The sequence below is a fragment of the Vombatus ursinus genome, unplaced genomic scaffold, assembly GCF_900497805.2.
Source record: "Vombatus ursinus unplaced genomic scaffold, bare-nosed wombat genome assembly UNPS02014786.1, whole genome shotgun sequence".
Taxonomy (NCBI): domain Eukaryota; kingdom Metazoa; phylum Chordata; class Mammalia; order Diprotodontia; family Vombatidae; genus Vombatus; species Vombatus ursinus.
The window spans coordinates 55,025,521-55,043,488 of NW_020954564.1; the positions used below are offsets into that span (position 1 = coordinate 55,025,521).

Below are 17,968 nucleotides of genomic sequence, written 5' to 3' on the forward strand. Positions count from 1 at the left end.
GAATTACAGAATCACTTCTATAGTTTATCATAAGCACTAAGGACTACTTCATGATGCTAAAAAAAACTTCATGTTCAGTGTCCACCCAAACACACATGCTGTTAGATCATAAAAGAATCCTTTCTACTAAATGAATAAAAGTTGTCCACAAAACAGTATAAAACCAGATGATATTAGAGCTCCTAATCACAATCTTCTCTATTTATATTACACTATTTATCCTCAATGATCCCATAATACTTTCCTATTCATAAATAGTGACTGTGACGTGAGGTCAGGTGTTGTGAAAAATCATTAAGAGCAATGAATGCTAACTGAACATAACTTATGTAAATAATCTTAATAGCAATAATAAGGCAGAGATAATTGTTTGCAGGTGACATTTCCCTGGGAAAAAAACACACATCCACCTTTTCTTATGATAGAAAATGCTAATAATGTCATTTAATTTATGTGCCTTAATTAGCACACTGCTGTTCTAATTACTGTGCTAGCCCAGAAATCATGATTCTTTACTCTTTCTTCTGTCTCAGGCAGACACACATGTACTCAGCTGTCTCTCATTTCTTTCTGGATATATAGGTGCATCTCAGCAGGGTACAGTTGTAGCCCAGGATCGTAAGGCCTAGTACCATTTTCTGAAACCCTGCAAACACACATGATATGCTTTCCTCCCCAGTACAAATCCCTATTAGATGAGGCCAAGGGAAATGGCTTCCTTATAATCTATAGTGCTTCTGTTAATCCAGATTTACGTAATTGGTAAAAAACATTACATAATAATAGCTAATATTTATATAGCACCTACTATGTGCCAGGCACTGTGCTAAGTGTTTTGTAATTATCTCATTTGATCCTCACAACCCTGGGGCAGGAGGAGTGATGTTAGGTGCTATTATTGTCTCTATTTTACAGATGAGGAAACTGAGGCTGAGAGAGATTTAAGTGATTCGCCTAGGGTGAGGAAGGTAGTGTCTAAGGTTGAATTTGAACTCTAATCTTCCTGACTCCAGGTCCAGTGCTCCATCTACCATGCCACCTAGCTGCCACAAATACATCTTCCAAAACCCTATGTATGAAAGTTCCTGAACTTTGTTAACTCAAAGGATCTGGGAATTCAAAGAAACCTTAATCACATGCAAATTCAATGCATGAATCTTCTCTACATCAATCTTCTCTGACTGGTGACTATGTGCCCTCTACTTAAATACTACCTGTGATGGAAAGCTTACTAGTTCCAAAGGCAGCCTATTCTATCATTAGACAGCTCTGAATGTCACTATTGACTCAAATGTATATATATAGTATGTTAAGGTCTGAAAGGCATTTTCCTCATGATTCCCATGAGGTAGATAACAATAATAAAAATAACTGATATTTGATTATTGCTTTAAGTTTCACACGATGCTTTTCAGATGTCATTTGATCCTCACAATAATGTTGTAAAGTAAGTGCTGATATTATCTCCATCATTTCCATTTAGAGATAAAGAAGCAAAGACTCAGAGGTTCAGGGTTATACAACTACTAAGTGTCTAAGGTGGGATCTGAATTCAGGTCTTCCTGAGTCCAAATCCAGTGCTCTATTTACTACACCATCCTGCCAAAGTAGCACAAGGCTGTTTTACACACAAGGAAACTGAGGCTCATAAAGCGTGATAGCCCATGCTCACAAAACTAACAAGTTAAAGAGAAAGGAAGGATTTGAACCTAGGTCTTCTGACTCAAAATTCAGTGTCCTTTCACTAACCATGATGTCTCCCTCCTAGAAACTTTTCCTTCATGTTGAGACAAAATATGTCTCACTGTACGAAATCACCTTAAATATTATTTGTGTGTTTTCTGGTTCAAGCTAAACTTCTGATTGCTCTTCACTATGAGGGAAAAGAAAGACTCAAGCTTTATATCTAAGGCATGACTCCCTTTCCCATCAAATACGAGAGAAGTAGCAAAGAAATCTATTTATCCAAATCAATAGCAGAACAGAAATCAGAGAAAGAATACATGGGAGAATATCTACCAGACGATAGAGTAGAGGAGCTCTTCACAGGAGCTCCCTTGCAGGGTTGCTGTGAGGATCAAATGAGATAATATTTGTATTAGCACAGTGTCCGGCACATAGTAGGTACTATATAAATGTTTATTTTTCCCCATCCCCATTAGGAGTGAGGTAACTCAGTTCAACCAAGAGAGAAAGTCCCAGACCTCACCCAAGGGAGAGTTCCCTGAAGTCCTGAGTATAGCAAGCTGGGGATAGGGGACATGATGGAGCAACAGTTCCATTCACGTAGGCTTCTTCCTAGTCTTATTCTTCCCCTTAGCAACCTGAAGTGGGGTTTGGCATCATCCATTTTCTCTCTCAGAGCAGGAAACCAGATGAATCTGAAGCAACTACAGAACCCAAAAGAATGTGAAGAAAGTCTGAAGGGCCAGAGAGTGCAGAGTTCTTTCCACTGATCAACTCCACCCTGCCCATCATGCAGGGTAGGGAATTGATCCCCACCAATGAGGGGAGAATCCCACACCAATAGGTTTTGGGACTCAGGTTATATTCTTCCCCTAGACCAAAATTTATTGCAGTCCCTTGCAAAGATCAGTTGGGACAAGTCCAAAACCTGCAACTCTATACTATAAATACAAGCATCATTACTATAAGACAGCAAGGGCAATTTCCCTAGCATTCCAGGTAATCATCCTTCAGTATTATTGAAAGTGAAATAAAACAAATGCATAGTGCATGCAAATTAGTAGTACATGCAATAGACATGGTACCCTACAGAGCATCATCTGGGCGGATACTCCAGGGTCAACATACAGAACTACATAACACACATAACACACGCACATTTTGAAAGAACATACATATCCGTAGTATACAGTAATCAGTCAAAAGCAAAAAGTATGGCTAACTAGCAAAATGAAGCTAACTAGCTGCAACAATAATACTATTAATAGGCTTATATAAAAATTACAACTTAACTATAAGCAGTAGTATAAACACAATTAACAGATAACGCTATAGCATGAACTTACCACAAAATAGCTAAATAACTGTAACAGCAAAAACATATATGCTCAAACATGCAATAATTCACATGTGTGCAATAAACATAGGCAATTACATGCAAGGCCTTTTCACATCGGTAATATGTGAATACTGTCACTTAGATACATGTGTAACTATTTCTTCAGATTTACCTGTAATATAATCTAGGGACTTGTCTAATAGTCCTGGTTCTGTTGTCACTGACTGATCTCTCAGCTCCTAGGCCAGAGGTAGCAGCTGATATCAGGATCACTATAGACTAACGTGTCTACACCTGGGCTGGCAGCCGTGCCAAGGCGGCTAACAGTGTGTTCTTGTTCTGTGTGTCGAATCTGTACCCTAGGGGTCTCTGTAGCAATTTTAGGTAGGAAAGCAATTGCTGCTGGGTTTAGTTCTCTTGCATTGTGATGATACAGCTTTCTTCACTAGATATATCAGTTTCAATGCCCATACTTGAGTCTGAAAGTCTTGGTAGAGTTGCAGTCTCTTTCACTCAGCCTTTTCCTAGGTTAGCGTCCAACAGTTCCCTCCAACTGCTCATTAGAAAGTCCAGCTAACTCGCCTACAGGTAATAGGTGATTGCAGTGAATAGCCCTGACAGGGCCCGCTTCATTCTCTAGGGCTACTTTGTAAACAGACAAATCGTCTAGTTTCTCAATAATGCTGCATGAATTAGCTTTTCAACAGCCAGCTCATTTGTGAGTCTCTTGAATGCCAAGTTCTCACAATAGAACTTAGTCTGCACACTGTCCTTTGCCATCATAACTTCTTGCACATACACACAAACACACACACAGTGTAAATGGAAACTAATCTCAGAGGAAAGGCACTAGCAACTCAGGGCACAGTAGTGGGGAGCAGATTTGAGCTGAGACTTGAAGGAAGTCAGGGAAGCTAGAAAACAGGCAAAGGGGAGGAGGGAGAACATTCCAGGCATGGGGCACTTTGCGACAAGTAGGTGGTGGCGTAGACAGAATGGAGGGTCTGGAGTCAGGAAGCCTGAGCTCAAATACAACTTGACACTAGCTGCATGACCCTGGGCAAATTCTGGAACCTGTTTGCCTCAGTTTCCTCAACTTAAAATAAGGATAATAGCACCTACTTTGCAGTTGTTGGGAGAACCAAATGAGACGCCAATTGAATTAGCACAGTGTCTAGCATGTAGTAGGAGCCATATAAATATTTATTTTTCTCCCCAACCCCAACCATATGAGGAACAGCAAGTAGACCGGGGGAGCTAGATCCTATGTGCATGGAGGGGTCAAGTATAAGGGAACTAGAAAGGTGGCAGGCAGTCAGGGTGTGAAAGGCTCTAAGTGCCAAACAGCATTCAATATTTGATCCAAAAGGCAAAAGGGAACCATTAAGCTTATTGAATAGTGAGGTCAGACCTACATTTTACGAAAACCATTTTGGCAGCTGAGCAGAAGATGAAATGGGGAGACGCTTGTGGCAGGAGACCAATTGGAAGGTTATTACAATAACAGGAGACGAGATAAGGGCCTCACTAGGGTGAATGGCAGGAAGGGCATGTATATAAGACAAGTGAAGGTAAAAACAAGGTTTGACAACAGACTATGTGGGGTGAGTGTGAATTAAGCATAGAGGATGACAAAGTTGCCAGTCTGGGTGACTGAAAGGATGGTGGTACCAACAGTGATAAGAAAATTGGGAAGAAAGGAGGGTTTTAGGTGAAAGATGAGTTCTCTTTTGAACATACCGAGTTTGAGATGCCCATAAGACTGCCAGTTTGAAATGTCGAAAAGCCAGTTGGTGATATGGTACTAGGACTTAGAAGAGATTAGGGCTGCCTACTGTAGGTCTAGGAATCACCTGCACAAAGATGTAACTGAACCCAGGGGAGCTGAAGAGATCACTAAAGAAGCTAGTTTAAAGAGAAAAGAGAAGCAGACCTAGGAGAGAACCTTGAAAGGTTCATGGTTACTGAGCATTACCTGGATGAAAATGTAGTAGAGACTGAGAAGGTACAGTTCTCAGGGAGAGAAGAAAGAGAACCAAGAGCAGTGTTACAGAAACTGAGAGAGGAGAGTATCAGGAAGAGGGTGACTGACCATGTCAAAGGCTGCCAAGATCAAGAAGGAGAGAAAGGTCCACTGGAAAGAAGAGGCCATTAGATTTGGTAATTCAGAGATCACTGCTAAATGGAGAGAGCGATTTCAGTTGAGAGAGGAGAGAGAGAGAGAGAGAGAGAGAGAGAGAGAGAGAGAAGTGGAGGCCCCATTGTAGACTGCTTTAACAAGGAGTTTTAACAGAGGGGAGGAGTGATAGAAAATATAGCTAGCTTCAGAAAACCTGGGAAGACATAGATGAACTGATGTTGAGTGAAATGAGCAGAACCAGAACACTGTACATAGTAACAGCCACATTGTGGGATGACAGACTTTGATAGACTTAGCTCTTCTCAGCAATGCAAGGATCTAAGACAACTCCAAAAGACTCACAATGGAAAATGCTATCCACATTCAGAAAAAGAACCATGGAGTCTGAATGCAGATGGAAACATATTGCTTGCTCTCCTTTTGTTTTGTTTTATTTCTTCTTTCTCACGGTTCCTCCCAATAGTTTTAATTCTTCTACACATCACAACTAACTTGAAAATATGCTTAATGTGAATGTATACACAGAGCCTATATCAGATTACACACCATCTTGGGGAGGGGGAAAGAAAGGGAGAGGGAGAAAATTTAAAAACTCAAAATCTTATGGAAGTGAACGTTAAAAACTAAAAATAAATAATTTAAATAAAAGAAACTATAGCAAGGATGGTCAGATAAAATGTGTTTTTTTTTTAAAGGATGGAGAAAACATGGATGTGTTTGTAGGCAGCAGTAAAGGTATCAGTAGATAGGGAGAGAGTGAAGATTAGTGATACAGCAGGGATGACAGTGAGTAAAATCTGCTAGAGAAGACAGGTTAGGATGGGACTGAAGGATGCACAATGGGAGGTTTGCCTTGGCAAGAAGGGCAACCTCTTCACACATGAGACAAGAGTGAAGGAGGAGATAGTGTGGGAAGGTGCCTGAGGGATGTGAGATGAGGAGGTGAGAAGGGAAGCTCTGGCTCTCTTCATTATTTTGTGTGTGTGATGAGGCCAAGTTCTCAGCTGAAGTGGAAGCGAGGCTTGAGGAAGCATAAAAGTGCTCAGAATACTTGCTGTAGTGAGATATTGAATCAACATAGGAAGGTGAAGAGATTGCCTTACAGTAATGAGGTCTTGGTTGAGATTATGCAAAACAAATTTACGGTGGATCCAATCAGTATGATTTTGTGATTTTTTCCAGTTTCATTCAGGAGCACATGATTAGGACTGAAGGAGGCAGATTGTAGGAATAATCCAAGGTTGGGATTTGGCCAGGTACGGTCAGCAATAAGATGAAGAAGCAAAGGTTTCTGATCAGATAAAGAATTTTAGAGTTCATGAACACAGAAGTGGAACTCTTGTGACAGCAAGATCAAAAGTATCATCATCTTTTTGTGTAGAGTAGAAGAGTGGGTCATGAGAATTAAATCCACCGAGGAGCTGAAAATCGAGTGTACTTGAGAGAATATCAGTTTGTATACTGAAGTCCCCCAGTATGAGAGAAGGCATTGGGCATGGAGGTTAGAAAGTCAGGGAGCCAAGTATAAACTCTTTGGAGAAAGATGTCCTGGGGGCTGATAGATAACAGACACTAGCGTCTAGATGGGTGTTATGTTGATAAGGAGTGAGCTTCGCAGCCTGGGAGGTTGCAAAAAGAGTCTGGAAGTGGTAACAGGGAGCCAAGAGTATTCAGACTCTCCCACCATAAGCAGTTAGGGATGGAGCGGCTAAAGGGTGGCCAAGGATACAGTGTTGTCTGGATGAATTTCCGAAGATGGAAGGAGTAAGAAAAGAAAAAGTTTAAGAAAGCAAGCTTGTTAATTATTGAGTAGGTGTTCCAAACAGCACAGGTCAGCAGTGGAACATAATCGGGCTAGGGATGAGAGCACATGAGTGGGTAGTTGGGAATGGAGATGGGGACTGTATGGAGGCAGTTGAGATTTCAGAATCACTGGGAAGGGAGAATATGAAGAAGTGGGAAGACACTAACCATCGAAGAATAAACCAGGCAGAGTATCGGTGACTGGCGAGGTCCTTAGAAGGACACAGGTGATTTAGAATACCAATGGAGTCAAACTCAAATAGAAACGGGCCACTAAACTGAAAATAAGGTTCCCTGTGAGCCACGTATCAGCTTAGCAAACCACATTAATATTATTCTACTGTATTTTTGTTAATTATTTCCCAGTTAACATTTTCATCCTATTTGAGCTGTACTCTATAGTGCTCCCACCACAACACAGCCAGAGGGCTGTGTGTTTAACACCTCTGATTTAGACTCTTCAAGGTCCTCCATGAAGTCCAACCTCATGGAAAACTGTGATTTGGGTCGATAAAGGGCAGGTGTGTGGGGAGTGGGAAGCAGAGCCATAGGGACAGATGGCTGAGATGCAGGGGCTAGTGCCAGTTTTAAATCCTGTGATCTCTTTTCTTCCACATAGTTCTGAGTCCTGTGACTAGCTGGCTTGCCTTCTTTAGATACGTTAGTTAATGTTCTATCTGAACTGAGGCACCAAAACTGAACAAAATACTCCATATGTAGCCTGACGAGGGCAGCGGGACCTAGTTCTGGACCATGTAGTTCAGCTAATACCGGATAACGTCATACGGGCTTATTACTAAGCACAGAATTGATTATGCCACTGTTAAGTTGCAAAAACTAGATTACCCCTGGTAGAAGTGAACTCCCTGAAGGTAGGTACTGTCATTTTTATCTTTATAGCTACAAACTAAAGACTTAACCCAAGCTAATAGAAAGCTGTCTGGCCAAGGTTGACTAAAACAAAAATAAAAAGTTAAAAAACTGACAAATGAAATAAAGACCCTCCCTTTTCCGTCCTTAGTGATCACCTCTCTCTAGCACAGAGACGTAGGTAGATTCCTCAGGCTTTGGCCTTGAGGGAAATAAAAACCACTTCTCTTGCATGATTTAAAAGACCTTTATTTTAATATACAATCTTCACATGGTTCAGTATAACAAATTATAAAACAGTTTTCTATAAGATCTCACCCATAGGATGTTAAATCAGAAAGCCAATTATCACAGGAAAGTTGACAGGCTCCCCTCTCATCAAAAAGCCTCTCTCCATGACCTGATAAGTACTAACCACCTAGGCCTAAAGGTTGTACTGAAAAATAATACCATGGGACACATCTGTCAGAACTGCTGATTTAGGTGTATCAAAACTTCATTCTTTTAATTACAAGGTTGTGACTAACCCAAAAAGGGAATCTTTGCAAAATTAAGGTAAATTTTTACCATAGTTTTTGTGTCTGACACGAAGTTCCTAAGGGACTTGTTACAATTTTGTTTTCTTTAGGAAAAAAAAAGGGAAAATAAAAATAATTGATTTGATGGAAAAATAATTGTCTTTTGCACTGTTTAGAACAATATTATGAATTAGCTCATAATCCTGGTCACATCTAGTTTTATACGACTACCATTCTACTACTGAAGACCTTAAATATACTCCAATCATTTAAAGAAAAGGACAATGAAAAATTGTGGAGAGCATTAATGACTTAGGATCTTTCAGCTACAAACTTTGGAGTGAGAGCCACCTTCTGGTGCACTAAGACCCATTCATTTGAAGATAATACTAGGTTTTGAGGCTCTCTCCAAGTACTAATTGCTCATCTATTTAAGGTAAAGGTTAGGAAGGCCGGAGACTCAGGGATCTGCAGCAGCTGGTTCCAGGGTGGTGGCCAACCTAGAGATACAAACCTCAAGTCATGAGTTTCCTTCTTCTTCCCACTAGCCTGAGCTCCCTTCCTGTACATGCCACGGAGAGATTATAAAAAGGGCTCTGACTCTAGCTCTGAAAATGTCCAGGTGATAGCTGGGAGATCTGTCTTTTAGGAAATTAAAAAATTCTACTGTACACGGTCACAGTGTCTTGGAAAGAATAAGAATGTGTGGGCTCTGTCTGGCACACTTTTTTTTCTTCTGGCACTTTATATTTTCCATGAAAATACTTGATCAACATGGAATGATTTGGCAACACCGTTACTGTTATGTAAACTTAATTAAAAAAAGAAAAGCATCTTGTGCCATCTATGTGACAATGAATAGCAGCAAAATGTCCAGATAATTTCTCAAGGTGGTAAATCTACAACCAAATTCTCAAAAGGAACAGATGAATACTTGTGGGATGCTTTAGGTTTTGTTCAAATATATGAAAAGAGGGCTGATGATTTAAAAATTGAACCCCACAGTCTAACACAGTACCTTACATGTGCTTGATTTTAAATTATTGTAAGGCACTCAATGAAGAACTTACTGACCCATGCTGTCAGCTACAACAGGCATGCATCATTACTGGCTTAATTAAAGTTTTAATACTGATTAAAATGTTTTATTATTGTATTATGTTAAACTGCAGTGGACTCCAACCTCATTAAGGGATACAGGAAAGAAATGATTCAGGAGCTTTGGATGCACAATTTAATAGCCCAGCTATACTGTCAAGTTTTGATTTAAATAAGTTTTGATAAAAGCTCACTATCCTTTTGTGTTCAACATGAAAGTGCAGAAAGATTCTGAATGCTGCTTAATGAGTATTTACTGAATATAAAATTATTTGAACATGTGACATATCCATCTCAATCCCTTTGGTAATGTACCTAAGAACAACTACAAGGGGAAGGTATTTAAATCATTTGGCATTGGTGCATAGAGCAGTGGTGAAAGTTAATCTCATTAGCCATCTTGATTTAATTAAATATACAATATGTTTTTAGCAGCATCTTTTTTTATATCTTCACTAGAAATTAATTCTAACAGCAATCCATCTGAAATTTCTTGAACAGGTATACATACTACCAGGGCTGGTTACAAGTATTTCGGTATTGGGGTAGACTTAGAGGCACTTAATTACCTTTCAGAAAGGAAAAAAAAATAAAGATAGAAGGTACCTCATTAAGGTTGGAGCTGACATAAGTCACACTTGGTATGAAAATGCAGTTTGCCTAAAAATACCATAATAGTGACATAGTTAAGACAACATTTAAAAAGTAGATAGGTACTAAGCTGTAAAAATACAAAAGCTAAAACCGGAACACAGGTTACCAAAGTTAATAAACCTGGCAATTTTAAAACAAGTACAAAATGAAACAAAATAATATTAATGGAAGGAAAAAGATTAAAAGAGTATAAATGTGCTTTTAAACAAAAACACCAAATAGTAATAAAACAAATTCTAGTTGAATATTCTATTATGAAACAAAACAATCTTCCTACACACACTTTCTGCCATTCTAAGAATCCAAGACACTTAATTGTAATATTCTTCTGTGCCTATTACTTTAAAAATTTGTTTTTAATAAAAGATACATTTTACTGAAGTGCTTGCTCAAACACATATCAATGGAAAAAGTATCAAATAAATACACAGAGCCACTGTAATTTTTGAATGCTAAGAGCATGGAAACTGGAAATGTCTGTAAAGTTTACAGAAAAAAATAGAACAGTAAACTTTGTTTTTTTAACTGCCACACCATCATTAGTGTATATAATACTTCAATAGCATGTAATAATTAATTGAAAGGATATTATTCACTAATTCTGTTACAAAGTCACTTGATTCAGTTCAATAAAATTCAAAGTAAGCTTAAAAATATTTCCAATCCTAAGCAGACTCAGTATTCCCATCTGATTGGAAACAGCTCAAACAACAAAGTTCCAGATCACTGTTAGAAACTTGTTTACACTCAACACAATGAACACCAGTGGAAAAAGTTAGACAAAAAGAAAAAGACAGTTTATGTAAAATACCTTCAAAAAATATCAACACTCATGTAAACTTCTAGAGTACTTATTAAACCTCACAGCATTAAACTACAGGTGAAATTCATTTACCATGAAGCCTTGTTTGTTGCTACAGAATGGGGCTATTCAAAATGGTGTGGAAAGCAACACGAGTCTGGTGAAGGCTCAAAACTGACTCAAGACACAGGAATTTCATCATGTTGGGCTTCAAAAGAATGAAATTTCACCTGGATCAGAATAAAGAATTACCAAAAGTTGTATTACTTGTGCCTAGACAGCTTGTAAACATGAAATGTTTTGTTCTGAAACACTCTGGTGAAGTGTGCAGAGTATGAAGGCAAGTTTCTTTTGATTTCTTCACAGAATCGGGGGTGCTTGGCAGGCTTTAAATCAGGATCATTCTCTCCTGGGCCATCCATTACCTATGACCAAGATGAAAACTCACGTAAACTTGGAAAACATGCAAAGTCATGAGTGTATATCAGGTGCCTTTAGGAATTATATATGAGGTAAAATTAAGCTGAAAATTTTACAATTCTAATTTTAGAGCTGGAAGGCTATTAGAGATCATCTACTTCTCCCTCATTTTACATGTGGGGAAACTGAGGCCTAGACCTGCCAAAAGGACTTGCCAAGATCACACCATCTGTGGTAGAGGAAGGAATGTAACATAGTACAGGTCACCTGACTCTGTCCAGTTCTTTCACTTGTACCACATTGTCTTTTCTAAGAAAATAAAGATTTCTCCTGTTAGCTCCCAAAACATGTAAAGATGGCCATGACGTATGATGTACTTATCAGAAAGAAAAGCTCATATTTAAAAAAAGTAAATATTGACACAGTAATATAATCTGTTAAGCCCAGGGATCTTCAGGTCATGGCTCACTAAAAGCATTAACAAAGATTATTCCAGGCCCTCTTACCTCCTGAGCAAAAGTATGGTCTTAAACCTATTCATTCCTTCATGCCTCATTCATGTCATTCATTGAATATTTATGTAGTACTTCTTGTGCACAAGTCATAAGACTGTATCTTTTATATCTCACTCCCATGATCTACTATCTGTCTCAAACAATAAATAATATGAAACAGAAAGCAAGCTGGGCAAATTTTCTTGTCTCTTACGGAACTCAGATTCCTAAAAGGTGAGGTCCTTCTCCTGATTGTTCTTTCCAGGGCCTAGCAGAGTACCACGCACTCTTTTCGTGGAGGTGGCTAAGGATAGCCACTTTGCTGTACCACAGTTACAGACCAGGAAATCATTTCTTCAGATGTGTGGCACTGGTCACAAGAACTGCGAACACCATTACAGGGCCCTTCCACTGCCATTCCTAGGAAAACAAGTCAGCATGCATGGTCTAGTAACCAGTAGGTTCCTAGTGCCTTACTCTTATGCATGGACTACACATGTTTTATTAATATGATGCTATAATGTAGAAATTAATGACTAGCCACGAAACCCTGCTAAGGAACTCATTATTAGTTGTGACCTCTTGCCCTCTCAGAAGATACTCTGTAAAAAGAGTGACTACTGTGCTTACATGTCCATTAGCTATGTCAAGCAAGTCTCGGAGGCGGCAGCCTCTGTTATGCCTTCTTTCATAGCAAATGCTGTCTTCCAAGATGACATAGTCTGTGCCAAAGGACCTCAGGAGGGAATAAACTTCTTCAGGAGATCTCTTCGCATATATCTGATAAACCTTTCAAAATGGAAAGAAAATGGTATAAGAATATACACTCAGTGTATCAGTAGGAAAAACGCCATGCTTGTTTTAATAGGACCATGCTGAAGAAAAGGAGAGAGGGAATCCCTAGTGATATGCCTGTAACATACAACTACTTGAAAATATACATTCAAAAATTTCAATTAAATGTAATTCAACATTTATTAAGCACCTACTATGTGCCAGGCACTGTGACAGATGAATGAGGCACAAAAATCAGTTCCTGCCTTCATTCAAGAGCTTACATTCTACTGTGAGAGAAACAACACATACACAAGTAAATGCAAAACAAATACAAAGTAATTTCAGGGGCCAGGCACTGAGAATTGGGAGAATCAAGAAAGGTTTCTCATGGGAGTTGGTGGCACAGAAGTGGAACCATTTGAAAAGGAACTAGGGGTTCCATAAGCAGAGATAAGGAGAGAGGAGATTCTAAGAATGGAGGACACTGTGCAAAGGCATGGCATGGAAGCTGGAAGCTTGAGTACAGAGCAATGGCTTTGAAACCAACTAAAACCCATCCTCAAATCATCACTTTTAAATTGAAAGTTTAAAAGTGACCAAAATCATTCTAATTCCAATCCCTTGATTTCATACAACCATAATATTTCTACCTTTTAAAGGTTTCATTTCCCTTGTTAACAGCTAATGTTTACATAGTGCTTTAAGGTTTGCAAAGAGTTGAATCCGGTGAAGAGAGCCAGGTAGTCTGCACAGCAGTCTGAAGGTCCAAGTTTAGAAGCTCACCCGTCTTCTCTTCCTTCCCTCCTATCCCTGAGGAAGAGGTGACACCTCTCTCCTTGATAAGACCAACCTTCTACCTTCAACCCTTGATTTAATCCTTTCTCTCACCTAAGCATGTTAATAAACCAGTAACTTCTTCTCTTGTATATCTTTAAACTTTTTCCTATTTATTGTTTTTACCCATTAACTAAAACACACACAGGTCTACTCCATCCTTATAAAACCTTCCCTTGACCCTGATATCCTCTCAAACTCTCATATCATCCCATATCTCCCTTTCACTGCCAATCTCCTAGTCTCAATGTGCTCCCTCTATATGCTATACAGCTAACTTCTCAATCTTTTGTAGTCTAGCTTTCTACTCTACCACCTGGCTGAAATTGTTTTCTCTAAGGTTACCAACAGACTCTTAACTCAATGGCTTTTTCTCAGTCCTTATTCTCTTTGACCTCTAGGCAGCCTCTGACACTGCTGAACACTTCTGCCTCTTGGACATTCTCTCCTCCTTTGGCTTCAGTGACATTGTTCTCACTCAGTTCTTCCCTACCTATCTTGGATGATCATTCACTCATTCTCAGTCTCCTTTAATTCATCTCCTGTGCCCTCAGCATTGGGTGTTCCCCAGGGCTCTGTCCTAGGCCCTTTCTTCTTCTTTCTACATACTGTCTCTCAGAAATCTCATCACTTCCTATGGCTTGAAGTATTATCTACACAACAACTCCCAAATCTATATAGCTCAAGTCTTAAGCTCTCTCCTGAATTCCAGTTCCATAGTTCCATTTGCATGCTACATATTTCCTTCCAGATGTTCCACAGGCATCTCAAACACAATAGAATTATTTTCTCCCCTAATACTTTATCTCCACATTTCCCAAATTCTACTAGGGTACCACCATCCACTCAGTTTTGTAAACCCAGAGTGGGGACTCCTTTCTTTTTCTCAACTCCATTTGCAATAAGTTACTAAGCCATTTCAATTCTACCCCTACACCTCTCATATCTGTCCTTTTCTCCCTACTCGCAAAACCGCCCCTAATTCAGACCCTCATTATCTCACCTGGACAACTATAAAAGCATTCTAGTTGGTCTGCTTTCCTCCAGTCACTTCCTTTTCTAATCCAGTCTGTTCACAGCTGCCAAAATAATCTTAAAGCACAGGCTTAGCATAGTATCTAAGGCCCTCCACAATCTGGCCTCCACTTATTTTTCCTGCCTTATTTTATACTGTCCCCAATCATCAATTCTTTGTTCCAGCCAAACTGGTCTAACTTGGTCCAGAACCTATATTCCATCTCTTGCCTATGTATGTTGGCACAAGTCATTACTCAGGTCTTGAATTATCTATTTCCTCATTTTTACCTCTTACAATCCTTATCTTCCTTTGAAGAGGCCACCTTCTCAGTGAAGTCTTTTTTGATTTCCTCCTCTTCCCTTTTCAATTTTCTTATTTCATATTTATGCCACATTTATACAATAAATATTGTATCCTTCCAATAGAATGTAAACTCTTTGGGGGCAGACTATTTTGTTTATGTCTTTGTATCCCTAGTACTGTGATTTGTACTTAGATGGTGACTAATGAATGTTTGCTGAAATGAATTGAATGTAAGAATTTTAAAGGGTGACTCCTCTGGATTACATTTTCTCATCTAATTCTCAGCTCCTCTAAACTCCAAATTATAGGCACCCTGCATGAAATTCCATTTAACACCAAACAGAAGGGAAACTAGGACAAACTTGGCGGGCCATCCCAAAAACCCAATGCAAAGCCTGAGAGGGCACTGACCTCTTTTGTTCTCTCTCTCAGTCCCTTATCTTCATAGTGTGGGTGGTTGGTCAAGGTCCTCCCTGTGCACAGTTTGACTCCTGCTAACAACTGCATGCTTCCAGCAAAGACAGCCTTCCTGGGAGTGTTTGATCTAAACATGATTTCCAAATTGTGAGAAAATCTTAAGTGTTATTGAGTCAAGAAAAGAAAAATGAAAAACAAATTCTTACGAACTTATTCAATCATGTTAACATGTCTGGAATTAGGAAGAACAAATAAGCCAAGATACATTTACACTACATTGGTTCCTGGTTTGAAGTTCAATAGTTTGCCAGAATAAATTACCAAGAAGTACCAGTTATAACAAACTTATAGGAACATGTTTTCAGCAGCAAGAGACCTTAGAGATTTTCTAGTCCCATCCTCTCATTTTACAGATGAAGAAACTGAGGCCAAAGGCTAAATAACAAATTATGTAGCATAACAAACTGCTTTTACAACAGACAGCTCATGGGTCTGGCACATCGTCTTTAAAGCACAAGCTTTTCTTTGCTGTCAGGACCCATCAAAGAGAATTCAGGAGACATTCACTGCTCCTTGGGATTGGCCTAAAGTGAAAGGTCATCTAGGGTAATACAGAATATGATCTGTTACTAAGAGCGAGTCTGAGTCCTGAAACAACAGCTTGACAACAAGAACAGAGTCCCAAGGTTTTTGCTCTGTTCTAAGGACAGAATGATCACAAACACTTTGCTTGAGTGAGTCTTTAATGACAGAATCTATAAAAATCATGGAAAGAAATTACCAACCCAGCAGCAGAGATGGTATTACCATTATCAACTTTCCAAAAAAAGACATCCTCTCTTATCTGTCTTCCTTTCTCTTTCACCCATTCCTAAGACACTTATTAAATGCCTACTATCTATGGGAAGTATCTGTTATGCTACATGCTAGAGATACTTTTTTTTAAAAAGGTACAGTCTCTGTCCTCAAAGAGATTACCTTCTAATGGGTGACAGGAAGAGGTAATGTCTCTATGTCTGATATAAATAATTTTTATGAGAAAACCAATAAAATAAAGCATTAGCTAATTTGATTAAAAAAAGAAAACTATCACTAGTATTAAAAATGAAAAAGGTAAATATACCACTAACAAAGATGCAATTAAAGCAATTATAAGGAGTTATTTTGCCCAATTATATGCCAATAAATTTAACAATTTAAGTGAAATGGAAAAATACTTACAAAAATATAAATTGCTTAGATTAGCAGAAGTGGAAATAGAACATCTAAATAGAGCTATTTTAGAAAAAGAAATTGAATAGCTTCCTAAGAAAAAAGCACCAGGATCAGATGAATTTAAAAGCGAATTCTATCAAACATTTAAAGATCAATTAATTCCAATATTAAATTATTTGGAATAATATACAAGGGAAGGGGTCCTACCAAACTTCTTTTATGAAACAAATATGATACTGATACTTAAACCAGGAAGAGTAAAAACAGAGAAAGAAAAGTATAGATCAATTTTATAAATGAATACAGATGCAAAAATCCTAAATAAAATACTAGCTAAAACATTACAACAATATATTGCAAAGATTATACATTATGACCAAGTCGGATTTATAGTAGAAATGTAGGGATGGTTTAACGTAAGGAAACTATTAACATAATTGATGATATCAATAATAAAAGTTTTAAAATCCTATGATTATATCAATAGATGCAGAAAAAGCTTTTGATAAAGTACAACATGCATTTCTATTAAAAACACTTGAAAGTATAGGTATAAATGGATTTTTTCCCTTAAATTGGTAAAAAGCATTTACCTAAAACCATCAGCAAGCATTATTTGCAATGGGGATAAGCTAGAAGCCTTCCCAGTAAAATCAGGTGTGAAACAAGGATGCCCACTGTCAGCAATATTATTCAATATTGTTTTGGAAATCCTAGCAATAGCAATAAGAGAAGAAAAATAAATAGAAGGAATCAAAATAGAGAATGAGGCATTAAACCATCTCTTTTTGCAGATAATATGATGACATATTTGGAATATTCCAAAGACTTAACTAAAAAGTTAGCTGAAACAATTAATAATTTTAGCAAATTAGAAGAATATAAAGTAAATCCACATAAATCATCAGCATTCCTATATATCAGAAACAAACCCCTGCAAGACAAGACAGTAACAGATATCCCATTTAAAATACCTCAAGACAGCATAAAATACCTGGGAATATATCTGCCAAAACAAACTCAAAAACTTTCTAAACAAAATTATAAAAAATTTCTTCTACAATTAAAACCAGATTTTAAATAACTGGAGAAATATTAATTTTTCATGTGTAGGCAGGGCCAGTATAATAAAAATGACAAGTTTACCTAAACTAATTTATATGTTCAATGCTATCCTGATTAAATTACCAAAAAATTATTTTACTGAATTAGATAAAATAATAACAAAATTAATTTGGAAGAACAAAAAGTCAAGAATATCAAAGGAACTAATGAAAAAAATGTAAAGGAAGGAGATTTAGCAGTACCAGATCTATATCAAACTATATTACAGGGCAGTAATTATCAAAACTATTTGATAATGGCTAAGACACAGAAAGGCAGATCAGTGGAACAGGGGAGACATATAACTTAAAGCAGCAAATGAATACAGTAACCTTGTATTTGACAATGTAAAGAGTTAAGTTTTTGGAATAAGAATTCATTATTTGGTAAAAAATTTTGGGGAAAACTGGAAAGCAGTCTGGCAGAAACTGGGCATAGACCATTATCTTACACCATTTATCAAGATATGGTCAAAA

General features: G+C 38.0%; 1 protein-coding gene across 5 annotated transcripts in view; it reads right to left on the reverse strand.

The window, feature by feature from the left end:
* Positions 1–8,069: 8,069 nt before the first annotated feature.
* The window catches only part of LOC114047382 (probable C-mannosyltransferase DPY19L3), a 92,706-nt gene continuing 82,807 nt past the window's right edge, over positions 8,070–17,968 (reverse strand). For all 5 annotated transcript variants that reach the window (XM_027868213.1, XM_027868211.1, XM_027868210.1 and 2 more), the window contains 3 exons: positions 15,168–15,300; positions 12,455–12,613; positions 8,070–11,335 (listed from right to left, as the gene is read on the reverse strand). In XM_027868213.1, the coding sequence (XP_027724014.1) occupies positions 11,174–11,335; positions 12,455–12,613; positions 15,168–15,300 (454 nt within the window). In that variant the 3' untranslated portion in view covers positions 8,070–11,173. The remainder of the gene's footprint in view (positions 11,336–12,454; positions 12,614–15,167; positions 15,301–17,968) is intronic.